Source organism: Coptis chinensis, chromosome 1 (genome assembly GCF_015680905.1).
Source record: "Coptis chinensis isolate HL-2020 chromosome 1, ASM1568090v1, whole genome shotgun sequence".
Lineage (NCBI taxonomy): Eukaryota > Viridiplantae > Streptophyta > Magnoliopsida > Ranunculales > Ranunculaceae > Coptis > Coptis chinensis.
In genome coordinates, this window is record NC_141456.1 from 31,006,240 (window position 1) to 31,019,542 (window position 13,303).

The following is a 13,303-nucleotide window of genomic DNA, read 5'->3' on the forward strand; positions in this document are numbered from 1 at the left end:
TTAATTCAAACCAACACTATACTATACCAACAAATTCGATTCCAACATCATCTAACAAATACACAAATTAACAGTTCAAAAAAAAAAACAAAATCTATACAACCACAGTATCACAGTATCAAAAATATTAAGGAAGTGACGTGTGTGGGGCTCGCGCCTCCATGATATAGTATGGAGGTGACAGCATCGCACTAAAGGGTTTCAACAGTAGTCCAAAAATCACGCACCGAATAGAATGAACAAATAAACATAAAACTTATATATTTTGATAATAAATCCGTAGATTTGAAATTGATGAAAAAAAACCATCGTTATAGTAGTCCGTGAGAGATACAAGAAAACCTACGATTATCAGCCAGCTACAAGAAAACCTTCTTTTTCTTCTTTCAGAAAAATCCCATTTTTTTTCTAAAACCCTCGCTATGTTTTTTTTTTCCCAAAAACTCTACGTGAGAAAACTCCCCGAAAAACAAGGACAACACTTATCCATTTATCTATGGGCTTTTATCCGTCCGTAACTGCTTTGGATATCCTATATCTGTTTTATCTATTATCTATTTTCATTATTATCTTTATTATTATTATTATTAGGAAAACAAAGAATTAAAACACGGGGTGTTATAAACATAACTTTCTAGTTTCCACTCTTAAGTACAGTCTTAATGAACTTATCAAAGTCAAGAAAAATGGCTTCTAATTAGACAAAAACAGAAAGAGAGATAGAAGACCAGGAACAACCGAACAAGAGATGGAGACCGCAAAACTTTTCATTTCCTATATCTTCTATTTATTATTTTTCCCTACCGTCTATAGACCCACTCTTTGTTAGTAACTAACCATTTGGCCCGGCATATGGCCGGACTTGCTACATAGATAGCTAATGACTCAAAAGTCTAAAGTCCAATTCAATAAATAATAATTATTCATTGTCATATTTTGTTTGAAAAGTTTATATTTTTCCAATTTTTTTTGAAAAGGTTTGACGAAGGGTTTTATTTCTATTTTTGGGTTATTATTGTCCTAAATAACAATTCTTATCATCCTCACCTATATAAATTATATCAAAATATAACGCAACCATCAAGAAATAGAACACGTACTCAAAACATACTATATGTTTAAGCGATAACCAAATTATATTCATTGCGCACAATGGTCTCTCCATCTGCATAACACGCAACCTCTATTATCTAGTGAATTCATTGCATCGAATTACAATGAGAGTTCATACGCCAAGATATTAATAGTTGCAGATGGACAGAAATTTCAAATTCTAATACAATGCAATAAGGAACTCATTATTGCTACTTTTTGAAAATAGCCTTTCTTTTACAATTGGTTTTAATTTTTTTAGCCTAATTAATTCCTATGATTTATCATCATGCTCAATCACCAAAGAAATATATTCAGATGCATAGATAGAATCTCAACAAAAAGGCATATCATTCATTAACTAAATTGAGTAAATGGGTGAAGGAGATTGTCGTCTTGGTAATGGTTTTAAGATCAGTGACCCCAAACATGTTTTAACGAAAGTTTTTTCGTGTTCCTTAATATTCTTAAGAAGAATATAATTTGTTGAGTTAACGAAAAAAATATGCATAATTCATAAACATGTATATAAACGTGTATCTAGATTAAATCAATACATAGATTGTAAGTCCTAAAGCAATGCATTAAAAGCACTTAAGCAGCCGACACACATAAGACTTTCGTGTCACCATATACACAATTGATACAGATAATGGTGGCACCTGCCTTCAGAAGATCACTTAGAAGCATGTCATTCTCAATAGCATTCTCAATAGCTTCTTTGCCAACTGTTACCATAATGTGGGTGGATTTTTCATCTCGAAGTGGACCTAATAATGTCTCTATATGAGACGATGCCTTCTTCCTAAATTATTCTCCTTTGTCTTTTTGGTTTTGAATATTCCCAAGTGGCTTTAGTATCCCTCATTATATCAAGATCAAGAGTTGTGGGATCGCCATTGACTTTGATGTTAAGAGAGTCAGAATGTATTTCCAACATCTGAATGGCCGCAGTAATGCTTGCAAGAACGTAAGGGTTGATGTTGTCCAAATTCAGAAGGTCGGAGAACGAAAGTTCATCTTTGAGTTGCTCGACATCAAGGCATTTGAGTGCCAGGTAATGTATTAGGTTTGTTGCAGTGGAAAAATAATCTCTGCAAAAACAAATTAACAAAGCATTACTAAACGGAGAGTTTTAATTTCTCATATATGTTAGCTGGGAGAAAAAGTACCTTTATACTGCCAGGAAGATAATCTACATATACAACATATATTGCCATCCTACTACTATGAGTTTATTACGTTTCAAAAGTTATTTTAGTTTTACTTGTATTTAGTCAATGAGATCACATGCGAGCAACTATGTAATAAATAATTTATAGATGCGGAATGGTATTGCTGATCAAGAACTCATCTCTTCTCTACATTTTTTATCAAATTTCCTTTAGATGTTAGCAAGATTAATTAAGCTATAAAATAGCACTGAAGTACCTCAAAGGTGATAGAATGAATCATGTACCTATGACATAGTTTAAGCTGAGAAGCATTCCATTGTTCCAATGCTAACACATGCAAGTGAACAGTCTTCAACTTATCATGAAGATCTCCTTGGTTCACCACATGACCGAGTGATAATTCAACAGGGTTAGATTCTGGGTTTGGAACAGATACAGGACTGTCGACAGCTGAATTTCTTTGGGCTTCTGGTTAGCCCGGGAGACAAAGATTGATATGAGCATTTCTTCTTCAGCATAAGGCACGAAACTACCTCTATCAGGTTCATCATTTTCTTTTAGAGAGACAAATGCTAAATGCTTTGATCTTAAATTAGCATTTGGTTTCAGATGAAACTGAATAAGACCGTATCCAACATAACTGAATTGGCTATAGATAGGTAGTTTAGATTATAATGACACTGCAAGTGTCCAGAAAATGTCACTCGTGTAATTTGGAAGTTGTAAATAAAGAGGTGTAGCATTATTAGATGACATGCGAAAGTATGAACAAACAATCACATTAAGTTTGTGATGTTTGAAATTACACCTCCCATGCATACTAATTTTTTTAAGTGCTGGCTTAACTTTTCTAGCAACTCTCCAACAGAATAACGTATATGCTTTAGTAAGGAATGTATATTAAACAAAATAAATAACATGACTATATGGGGGAAAAAATGACACGGAAGCATTCGTTACCTCAAATATTTTAAAAGAATGCTTTCAAATAAGTCTTTGAGCAGAACGACTTCTTTCGCAGATGTTGAGAGAGTAATGCGTACCTAGGTAAAAATGCCTGTAGCAGTAATGGCCACACTACATAAAAAAAAATCAATATTAAGCAACAAATCCACTTCTTTAATCATAGAAAATTGGCATCAAGTAAATACATTCTAAACTCCCTTGTAGTATATTATTGAATCCAATGGAAAATTTATTTTGGTTATCAATTTGCTGTAACTTTGCATTTATCTACCAATGTGGCACGTAAATTTTTAATGTCCATTGTAAACTATCATGAAGAGATTGCCATAATAACCAAACATTGTAAATCCCCTGGTGAATGCTTGCATGACATAAAAGGACATAATGCCTATTTCTTCAAGGTAAAATATTCTTTGATGCAGCTCAAAAATATTTTGATGAGATGAAACATAAGCCGAAGTTGACAAATCAAATCTACTTGAACTTCTACAATTTCAGTGTTATATCAAAGAGTTACCATGTTGATTTGCGGAAGGGTGATTCGATTCTCTTATTGCAAAATGTAACAACAACCAAAAACCAATAAAACATAAATCTCAAGTTCATACCATAAGTGAAAATCAAGAAAACGTAAATGTTGGTCGCGACTATTACATGTATTTTTTTTTTTTGAGAAGACCACTACTAATCAATATTTGATCATACAACATCTCAGTTTATAAGCAATTGGATTGTTGTACCATACTATAGATTGAAAGAGAAACTTTTGATGATGGAGTTCTACACTACAATTACATATTGAATTGCAGATTTTTCACCACTGGATTTTCAGAAGAAAAGCTAATTTATTACTGAGTAAAAGTATTACTAAAATAGAGGATACTATACTTGGCAGACTGTGGTGCTGGCGGCATAGAAGTCATCAAAGTCGTTGTTTTGGTTGCGGAAGAAGTGATTTTGACGAAAGAGGAAGCGCTACTGGAATCCAGATATTTGATATTTCAAAAGTATAAATTTAGTAATGTACAAAATATACTTGTATGAGAGAGGTGAGAGGCTCAGAGGCGTACTGTACTGTTTGATGAAGGAAGGGCAGGGCATTTCCATACCTGGTTGAATGGGGGGAAGAAGAAGATGTCGTCGTCTTTCCATTTTCTTTTGGTAAGAGACTTACATAATCCAACTAAAAAATAAGATAGTTACTTAACTGCTTCAAATGGCGCTATAATCCACAATGACAATTGATACTCTAGCAAGAATACTGATAAATTAACCCGGTAGAAGGATGAGAAACAGAACCACTGGAATAACACAATAAAAAAATTCATCGAGAAGGGTGGTAATAAACTTCAGTATATCCATAGGAAAGTAAGGTGTATAGTGCAAACTGTTGGGGATTGTACCAATACCAATCGATTCCCCCACTACACAGATAACTTGTATATGGACACAATTCAACTCCGGATGAAATCTAAATATCAACTACAACCTATACTAACATGCCAAACTCGCTAAACAACTATCAACAACAAATAATAATGCAAAAAGCAAGAGCGCAAACCACAACACAAAGATTTACCGTAGTTGACTGCAATGGGTACCTACTTCCACAAGAGCTAGTTCTTTATAAAGTGGGAAGGAAGATTACAATCTCTCTTTCATTCCGGTCTCTCACCTTACTAGATCACTCTTATCTCTTTACAGGGTTGTATCTCTGTAAATGTTATCTCTTAATCTTGATAGCTTTCAAGATTGGGTTTCTCTCTCTTTGTTTTAGTCTGGATTCCAATCCTTCTGACTTGGTTGGGTTTGGTTTTCCAAAACCTTGATTTTGGTTTTATCTCCAAAAACCAAATTTCTCGATTCTTGTAAGCGGCCCACGAAAATTAGACACACGGCGGGGCGCTTTCGAGCCAGGTGCGCCCTTTTTTGGCCCGTCGCACCCAAACACTGGAATCACGAAGCGCAGTCGTTCTCTCGGCGGTTGGTCAGCTCAAACACCGGATTGATTCAAAGACATGGCGCGGGTCGCCTCCTCCGAGAGCATAGAGCTCTCGACATATCAACGCCGAATCGACTCGTTTCTCTCCGGCTCTTTTCTCTCCTCATGTGAGGGGGTAACTCCGACAATCTCCCCTCCCGAACGGTGAGGGGGATACCTCCATGCAATTTCCAAATCAACGGAGGAGTCTCATACCATTCGGTAGCACAACAAATATCAAACTTACCTTTCGGTAAGACTTTGGTCATCATATCCGACCCGTTCTTGTCGGTATGGATCTTCTCGATACACAAATGCTTGTCTTCGAAAGTACTTCTCTAATCCAATGATAACGCGACGTGTATGTGCTTGGATCTAGAATGAAAACTTCGATTCTTGCTCAAGTGGATGGCGCCTCGACCGTCACATAGAACTACTAACTACAAACCGCTTTAGCCCTAGTTCGTCGAAGAACCTCTTCATCGATAGCATCTCTTTGCAACACTCAGTAGCTGCAATATACTCGGCTTTTGTAGTGGAGAAGGCAACACACTTTTGCAACTTAGATTGCCAAGAAACTGCTCCCCTTGCAAAAGTAACCAGATAATCGGAGGTGGACTTCATCGAGTCAACATCACCTGCCATGTCTGCATCAGTGTATTCTTCAAGTAAGGGCTTACTTCCACCAAAGCACAAACACGATTTGGAAGTGCCCTTGAGATATCTCAATATCCACTTAACACCTTCCCAATGTTCTTTACCGGATTTGATGAAATCGCTTTACAACCCCAACGGTGAAAGCAATATCCGGTCTAGTACACACCATGACATACATCAAACTGCCAATGCGGATGCATAAGGAATCTTTTTCCATCCGACTCTGCTCATGCTTACCCTTAGGACACATCTTTTGGTCATGCGGGCGGCCACCAAGCGGACAACCGACGGGTTTCGCTTTTATCCATGTTGAATCTCTTCAACACCTTCCGATGTAGCTTTCTTGAAAGCCACAACTTTCCACTCTTTACACACGCGAGTGATCCGCATCCCAAGTATCTGCTTTGCTTGACCCAAATCCTTCATCTCAAAGGACTTACTCAAGTCTTTCTTCACTTGATATCTTGTTGATGTTTAGGCCAACTATCAACATATCATCCACATATCAGAATAATATAGCACTATGAAATCCCCATCCGAAATCTCTCGAACAAACGCGACAATGATCGGGAGCGGACTTCTTGTATCCTTGCTTCGCCATAAAGGAGTCAAACTTTATGTACCACTGTCTCGGGGCTTGCTTCAACCCATACAAGCTCTTTATCGGCTTGCATACTACGTGCTCCTTGCCTTTGACCTCAAACCCTTTGGTCGGGTCCATGTAGACATCTTCTTCAAGGTCTCCCATGAAGAAAAGCTGTCTTAACATCTAGCTGCTCAACCTCTAGGTTCATACTTGCGGCCATACCCAATACCACCCGGATAGAAGTCATCTTCACTACAAGAGAGAAAATCTCATCAAAGTCAATCCCTTTCCTTTGACCGAATCCCTTCACAACAAGGCGAGCTTTGTGCCTTGGGTGAGGATTGTTCTCCTCATGCTTGACTTTGTATATCCACTTATTCTTGAGAACTTTTCTCCCTTTGGGTTTCTCAACTAAGTCATAAGTGTGATTCTTATGCAAAGAATTCATCTCGTCATGCATGACCTTCAACCACTTTTCTTTGTCTGTACCTTCAAGTGCCTCTTGATAGTACATATGTTCTCCACTATCCGATAGTAGCACGTACGTATGTGGTGGATACCTGGTTGAAGCTAGTCTCCCTCTGTCAGACCTCCTTGCCCCATCTGCTGGTGCCTCAGGAGGATGCACTTCTTCTTGCTCTGGTGGTGGTTCATGCATCTCATCTGCATCTTCTATACCAATAGGTGCTATCCCATCATGAGCAATAGGATTCTCATCATGAGCTTCAAACTCATGGTTCTCTGCATTTTCAATGCCTTCTGCACGTTCCACAGTAGGAACTTCTGGTTCTGAATCAACAAGATCATTGGTGAAAGCCTGTAGCTTCTCACCCTCCTCAAAGTCTGCTATGGTTTGGTCTTCTAAGAACACAACATCTCGACTTTGGATTACCTTCTTGTTAATCAGATCATAGAGTTTGTAACCAAACTTTTCATCTCCATAACCCAGAAAAATGCACTACTTGGCTTTGTCATCAAGCTTGGATCTCTCATCCTTCGAAATATACACAAATGCCCTGCACCCAAATACCCTCAAGTATCCATAATCAACATCTCTCCGACCATACTCTCTGCGGATAATCACTATTTAGAGGCTTTGCCGCGGGCGACAAAGTTGATCACATGCACGCACAGATGCGCATTGCTTCTACCCAAGAGCTTCTAGGTAGCTTAGAGTGAGATAGCATGCATCTCATCCTCTACAATAGTACGGTTCATTCTCTCGCTATTCCATTCTCATTGCGGTGTCTTGGGAACGGTCCGCTCATGACGAATCCCATGACTCGGCAATACTCTTCAAATGGCCCAATGTACTCACCCCCATTATCCGAGCGAATACACTTCAACAACTTCCCAAATCTTTCCACCATGCTATTTAATTTCTCAAACACGCCAAGTACTTCATCCTTGGTCTTAGGACTATAGGCCCATATATTTCTTGGACGATCATCAATGAATGTCAAGAAGTACAAAGCTCCTCAAAGGACTTTACTCTCATAGGACCACATAAGTCCGTGCACTAGTTCAAGGACGGTGTCCTTTCGTGAGGAGACGGAATCTTTGGAAAGACACCGTGTTGCTTTCCTACCAAACAGTGAGTACATGTATTTAAATATGTACCTTTAATGTTTGGCACGACCTTTTGCTTAGCAAGAACTTCCATCCCTTTTATACCCATGTGACACAGTCTCTTGTGCCACAGTTCAGATGAAGCTTCTTCTTCTGCCGCATTCGCTTCTACTTTACACAAACTAGCCTGCGTTTTGTAAAGAGAGCAAGTTTTCTTTGCTCTGGCTGCTACAATGGAACCTCTGCTCAGTTTCCATACCCCGTTACCAAACGAGTTTACAAAGTCATAGTCATCTAATTTCCCAGCCGAAATTAGGTTTAGCCGTATGTCAGGGACATGTCTTACATCCTTGAGTGTCAAGGTGTAGCCGACATTGGTTTCTATATGAACATCTCCAATGCCTATAATCTTTGAGACTCCATTGTTACCCATCTTTACTTCACCATATTCACCACATACCGTAGTAGTGAAGAATTTCCGTCGGCGATTAATGACGTGATAGGATGCTCCTGTATCTATCACCCACTCTGTATCCTGACATGAGGTACTAAGACAACACACACCACAATCTGACACAATCCCCATTAGGTCCTCGACTAGTGGGGTAGTATCTCTGCCTGTGTTTCCGTTCCTCTGCACCATGTCTTTATGTACACAATTATTCTTCTCATCCCTCTTCAGTGTTCTGCACTCATATCTGAAGTGGCCTTTGGTGGCACAATAGTAACATTGCCTCTTTGCCTTAGGAGTTCTAGCTTCACCCCTAGATTTACTTCTGTCATCACTTCTAGAACGAGATGGTTTTCTGTTTCGACCTCACCCCCGATTCTCTGTGAAAAGGATCTCTGAGTGAGAGGAGCTGCTTCTTGCACTCCTTTTAGTCTCCTCATTCAACAAAGACGTGGTAGCCATCTCCATGGTAACAATTCCATCCTTGGCTGCTCCATGTAGAGAAACTGCTAATGTCTCCCAACTTTCGGGTAAAGAGCCTAATATAAACAAAGCCTCAACTTCGTCTCCCAAATTGATCTTCATCAAATGCATCTGATTGATGATATTCTGTACTTCATTAAGATGCTCAGATATTGAAGAACCTTCTTGGTACTTCGTGTCTGCAAACTTCTTAACGACTAGCACTTTGTTTCCACCCGACTTCCTCTCATAAAGGTCTTTGAGTTTCTTCCACAGACTGAAGGCTGTAGTCTCTTGGGACACATGGTGAAAGACACTGTCGTCAATCCACTGTTGAATGTATCCAATCGCTTTTCTATCAAGCTTTTTCCACTCAACCTCATCAGTCTTTTCTGGTTTTACTCCCTCATTCTCAATGGGAAGTGCCAAGTCCTTGCAGTATAGCAAGTCTTCCATCTTTGCTTTCCAGATGGTGTAGTTCTTCCTATTCAGACTCATCATGCGAGTGTTCACGGAATGGTCCATCTCTACAAGTTATTTAACCTCAAATCTTCTCTCAGGAATTTTGTCAAACACCTTCTGACCAAGATTCGGATAACACCCTAGGCTATTCTAACCAAGGCTCTGATACCACTTAGTTGGGGATTGTACCAATACCAATCGATTCCCCCACTACACAGATAACTTGTATATGAACACAATTCAACTCCGGATGAAATCTAAATATCAACTACAACCTATACTAACATGCCAAACTCGCTAAACAACTATCAACAACAAATAATAATGCAAAGCAGTAAAGGCAAACCACAACACAAAGATTTACCGTGGTTTGGCCAATGGTGACTACTTCCACAAGAGCTAGTTCTTTATAAAGTGGGAAGGAAGATTACAATCTCTCCTTTCAGTCTCTCACCTTACTAGATCACTCTTATCTCTTTACAGGGTTGTATCTCTGTAAAGGTTATCTCTCAATCTTGATAGCTTTCAAGATTGGGTTTCTCTCTCTTTGTTTTAGTCTGGATTCCAATCCTTCTGACTTGGTTGGGTTAGGTTTTCCAAAACCTTGATTTTGGTTTTATCTCCAAAAACCAAATTTCGCGGTTACTATAGCGAAGCCCACGAAAATTAGACCTGGGCGAATTGGTTTGAGCTTTGGTCGTGCGTACAAAACACTGAGATCGAAGGGTGTGCCTTTGAGCGCTGGTCGCACCCAACACTTGGAATCACGGACTCGTCTCGCGCTGGTTGCGCTCTCGAACAACGGATCGATTCAAAGACACGAAGCGCAGCGCCGCCTCGACATATCCAATGCCGAATCAGCTCCGTTTCTCTCCAGCTCTATTTCTCTCCTCATGTGAGAGATAACTCCAACACAAACTACATCTATAAATCATTTTTAAGAAGAAACACAATAAAAATATAAATAAGTGTGTGTCAATTAACTTCAACCCACGCTATAGTTATCATCTCAATCCCTTAAGCAAATGGAACAGGGTTTGAAGCAACTGCTAATACAACCTGGTTAAGTAATTCCGTAGAAGAATTGTTTTGTCATGTCAAAACAACATCTAACTAACCTTAACACCTTCAGCAGACATGGAGCTACTACCAAAAGTATTTTTTTTTTAACAAATCGAGTTTTTTCTCCTGATCTAGGACATGACCGCACATGGAACTGTATGTAATCGTTCTTATCTTCGACCAAATGTGTTTAAAATTGCTTCACTTCCATCTAGGCCCTAGTGGCCTCAGCTCTCAAACACTTACTGGTTAAAGTTAAGTATTTCAATGATGTAAGTGTCATAACTACATCAAGAACCACTTTGTAATAAATAATTGCAATCATTGGAGAGAAATTATCAAAGTAAGAGCTTTTAAATAACCACATCAAGAACTTGGACGGTGATGTATCCATACAATGCTCAGATCCAAGAATAAAAAATTGAGTTGCATCTGACTGCTAATACCATCAACTTAAATTGATATGCTTTACCACCATAGCAGGGGCGGACCCAGCATTTTAACTCTCTCCGGGCTAAACAACGATAACCAGTCTTAAACAAAAAAAAATAATAGACACATTCCAAAGAAACAAATGAAACACCAGAATTCACAACTAGCTAAATATATATACTAATTCATCAAAATATCTAATCAAGTTCGACTACAAATCTATTTAAAAAGCAAAACTACTTAAATGGTATTTTGCGAGTCTTGCGGGCGTCAAAATCATCTATTACCAAATCCAAATCAATATCATTAGCAAAATCTCTTTCAATGTAGATGACCATTGAATCTGCTAAAAACTCATCTTCCATCTTGTTTCGAAGCTGTGTTTTGATAAGTTTCATGGCTGAGAACGCCCTTTCTGTAGTTGCTGTAGATATGGGAAGAGTGAGTACAAGACGAACCAATCTATCAATCAAGTGGTAGGACTTCGACTTTCCAGTTTCAACTAATCTTCTACACAGCTCAGACATCGTGGACATATTATGGAAAACCAAATTACGACAAACATCAATCTCATAGTGCTGCAGCTGAGTCCTCAATATAAGTAACTCTTGATCACTGAAATCTCGAAAGTAAAATCTCTCAGCAAGACTACAAATATCATCAATCTTAAATGATCTGAAAGCATCTTTAGGGGTCAAAGCAAAACTAAGAGTAAAAAGCTCTATTGTTTCCTCGGTGAATCGACTTTTCAACTCCATTAACTGAAAATCTATGGCACTGTTATATATATCAACACGATACCGATGCTCAAACGTTATGCAATCATGTTGCTGACAAGAACGACCCATGCCCATCGTATAACGTGCATCCATATCAGGCATATCAATGTTATTCTTCTTGCAAAACAAGTCAACTTCACAAAAAAAAGTGCTCCAACCATCGTCTCTCAGTTTTTGAAGGAGTACTTTTATGGTAGAGACTAAATGCATAGCGTTAATAATGTCTTGAGATTGATCTTGTAGAGCTTTGCAAAGTATGTCAGTGATTCCCATAGTCTTATGTAGCAAATGTAACATGAAAACAAACTCAAACGATCTAAGTGCAATAAGATTACCCTTAGCTTGCCCCCGGTTAGAATTAGTTGATCCGTTTTTTGTGTTGTTCTCAAGAACACGAGAAAGTGCACTAAATGAAACTATCAAACTCTTTACAGATCGAAAATGGGAGCTCCAACGAGTAGACCCAGCTCTCTGCAATGTCGTAATCTGATTCTCCCCCCTTCCTGTCTCCAGTTCACCATAATCAATCAATTTTTGAATTTCTTCGACTTGAACAACTAGTAACTCAGCTTGGCGCTTAGGAGAAGCCTTAAAATAATTGACAATTGTGCCCAACTTCGAAAAAAACAACCAAATATCTGATACATCTTTAGCAGCTGCAACCAATGCTAATTGTAAACGATGAGCGAAACAATGCACGTAATACGCACTAGAGCACTCCCTAAGAAATAAAGCTTGCAATCCATTCCAAGCACCCCGCATGTTGCTAGCACCATCATATCATCAACAAAGAGATTGTTTCGAACAAGAATATCACATATTTCATTCTTGAGGGTTTGTGAACAAGTGTCATCAACACAGACAACATCTAAAAACCGTTCACGTACAAAACCATCATAGTCAACAAATCTTAATACAATAGCCATTTGTTCTCTATTTGAAACATCTTGTGATTCATCAACAAGAATACAAAACTTAGCATCTCCAACTTCCTCGCGAATCTTACCCCTCACATGATCACTAATAATATTCAAAAGCTCTTTTTGAATATTCGAGAAATATATGTAGCTTTTTCGAAGCATTATCTAAAAACACGATCAATATCGGGGATCCAATTCAGCTAAGAACTTAATAAATTCAAGAAAGTTTCCACGATTACTTGACTTGATTGATTCATCATGTCCTCTAAGTGCACAACCTTGTAATACAAGCCATCGGAGAGTCCGTAAAATAGTTTTCAACATAAACCTATTCTTCACTACCTCCCTCGTTTGTATTGGGCATTTAAAAGATTACCAATGTGCCGAGATGAATTCATTAGATCCTCACAAGCAACTACAGCAACATATGAGCGGAACAAGGACCTCCAACATGTTGCAAAATGCACATTTAACTCCACAATGAACTCTCTTCCAACTTCAAAATCTATTAACAACAAAATTAGAACGTCTAGAACTAAAAAGACAAAGCAAGGAAAAACGAAAAACACTATCTTTTTCTTGAATATTCTAGCCAAGGAAAATCGTCAAACCAATGACTATTAAAATACGGTTTTGTTTTCCATCAATGGTGGGCCGTCTAGAATGAAGTGGCCCCAATGTGACATAAGCTCGTCTGATCTCGTCAAAA

The 13,303-nt window shown here is 38.4% G+C and overlaps 1 protein-coding gene and 1 long non-coding RNA gene across 2 annotated transcripts; both read right to left on the reverse strand.

Moving 5' to 3' along the window:
* Positions 1-1,596: 1,596 nt before the first annotated feature.
* LOC147523433 (uncharacterized) lies at positions 1,597-4,565 on the reverse strand. Its single transcript, XR_015216055.1, has 3 exons — positions 4,122-4,565; positions 3,228-3,344; positions 1,597-2,186 (listed from the first exon to the last, which is right to left on the reverse strand). It is a non-coding gene; the product is annotated as an uncharacterized LOC147523433 (long non-coding RNA).
* A 6,566-nt stretch (positions 4,566-11,131) lies between these two features.
* On the reverse strand, positions 11,132-12,436 carry LOC147523434 (uncharacterized). Its single transcript, XM_086571044.1, has one exon. The coding sequence runs from the start codon at positions 12,434-12,436 to the stop codon at positions 11,132-11,134; it is 1,305 nt and encodes a 434-aa protein (XP_086427170.1).
* Between the last annotated feature and the right edge of the window lie 867 nt (positions 12,437-13,303).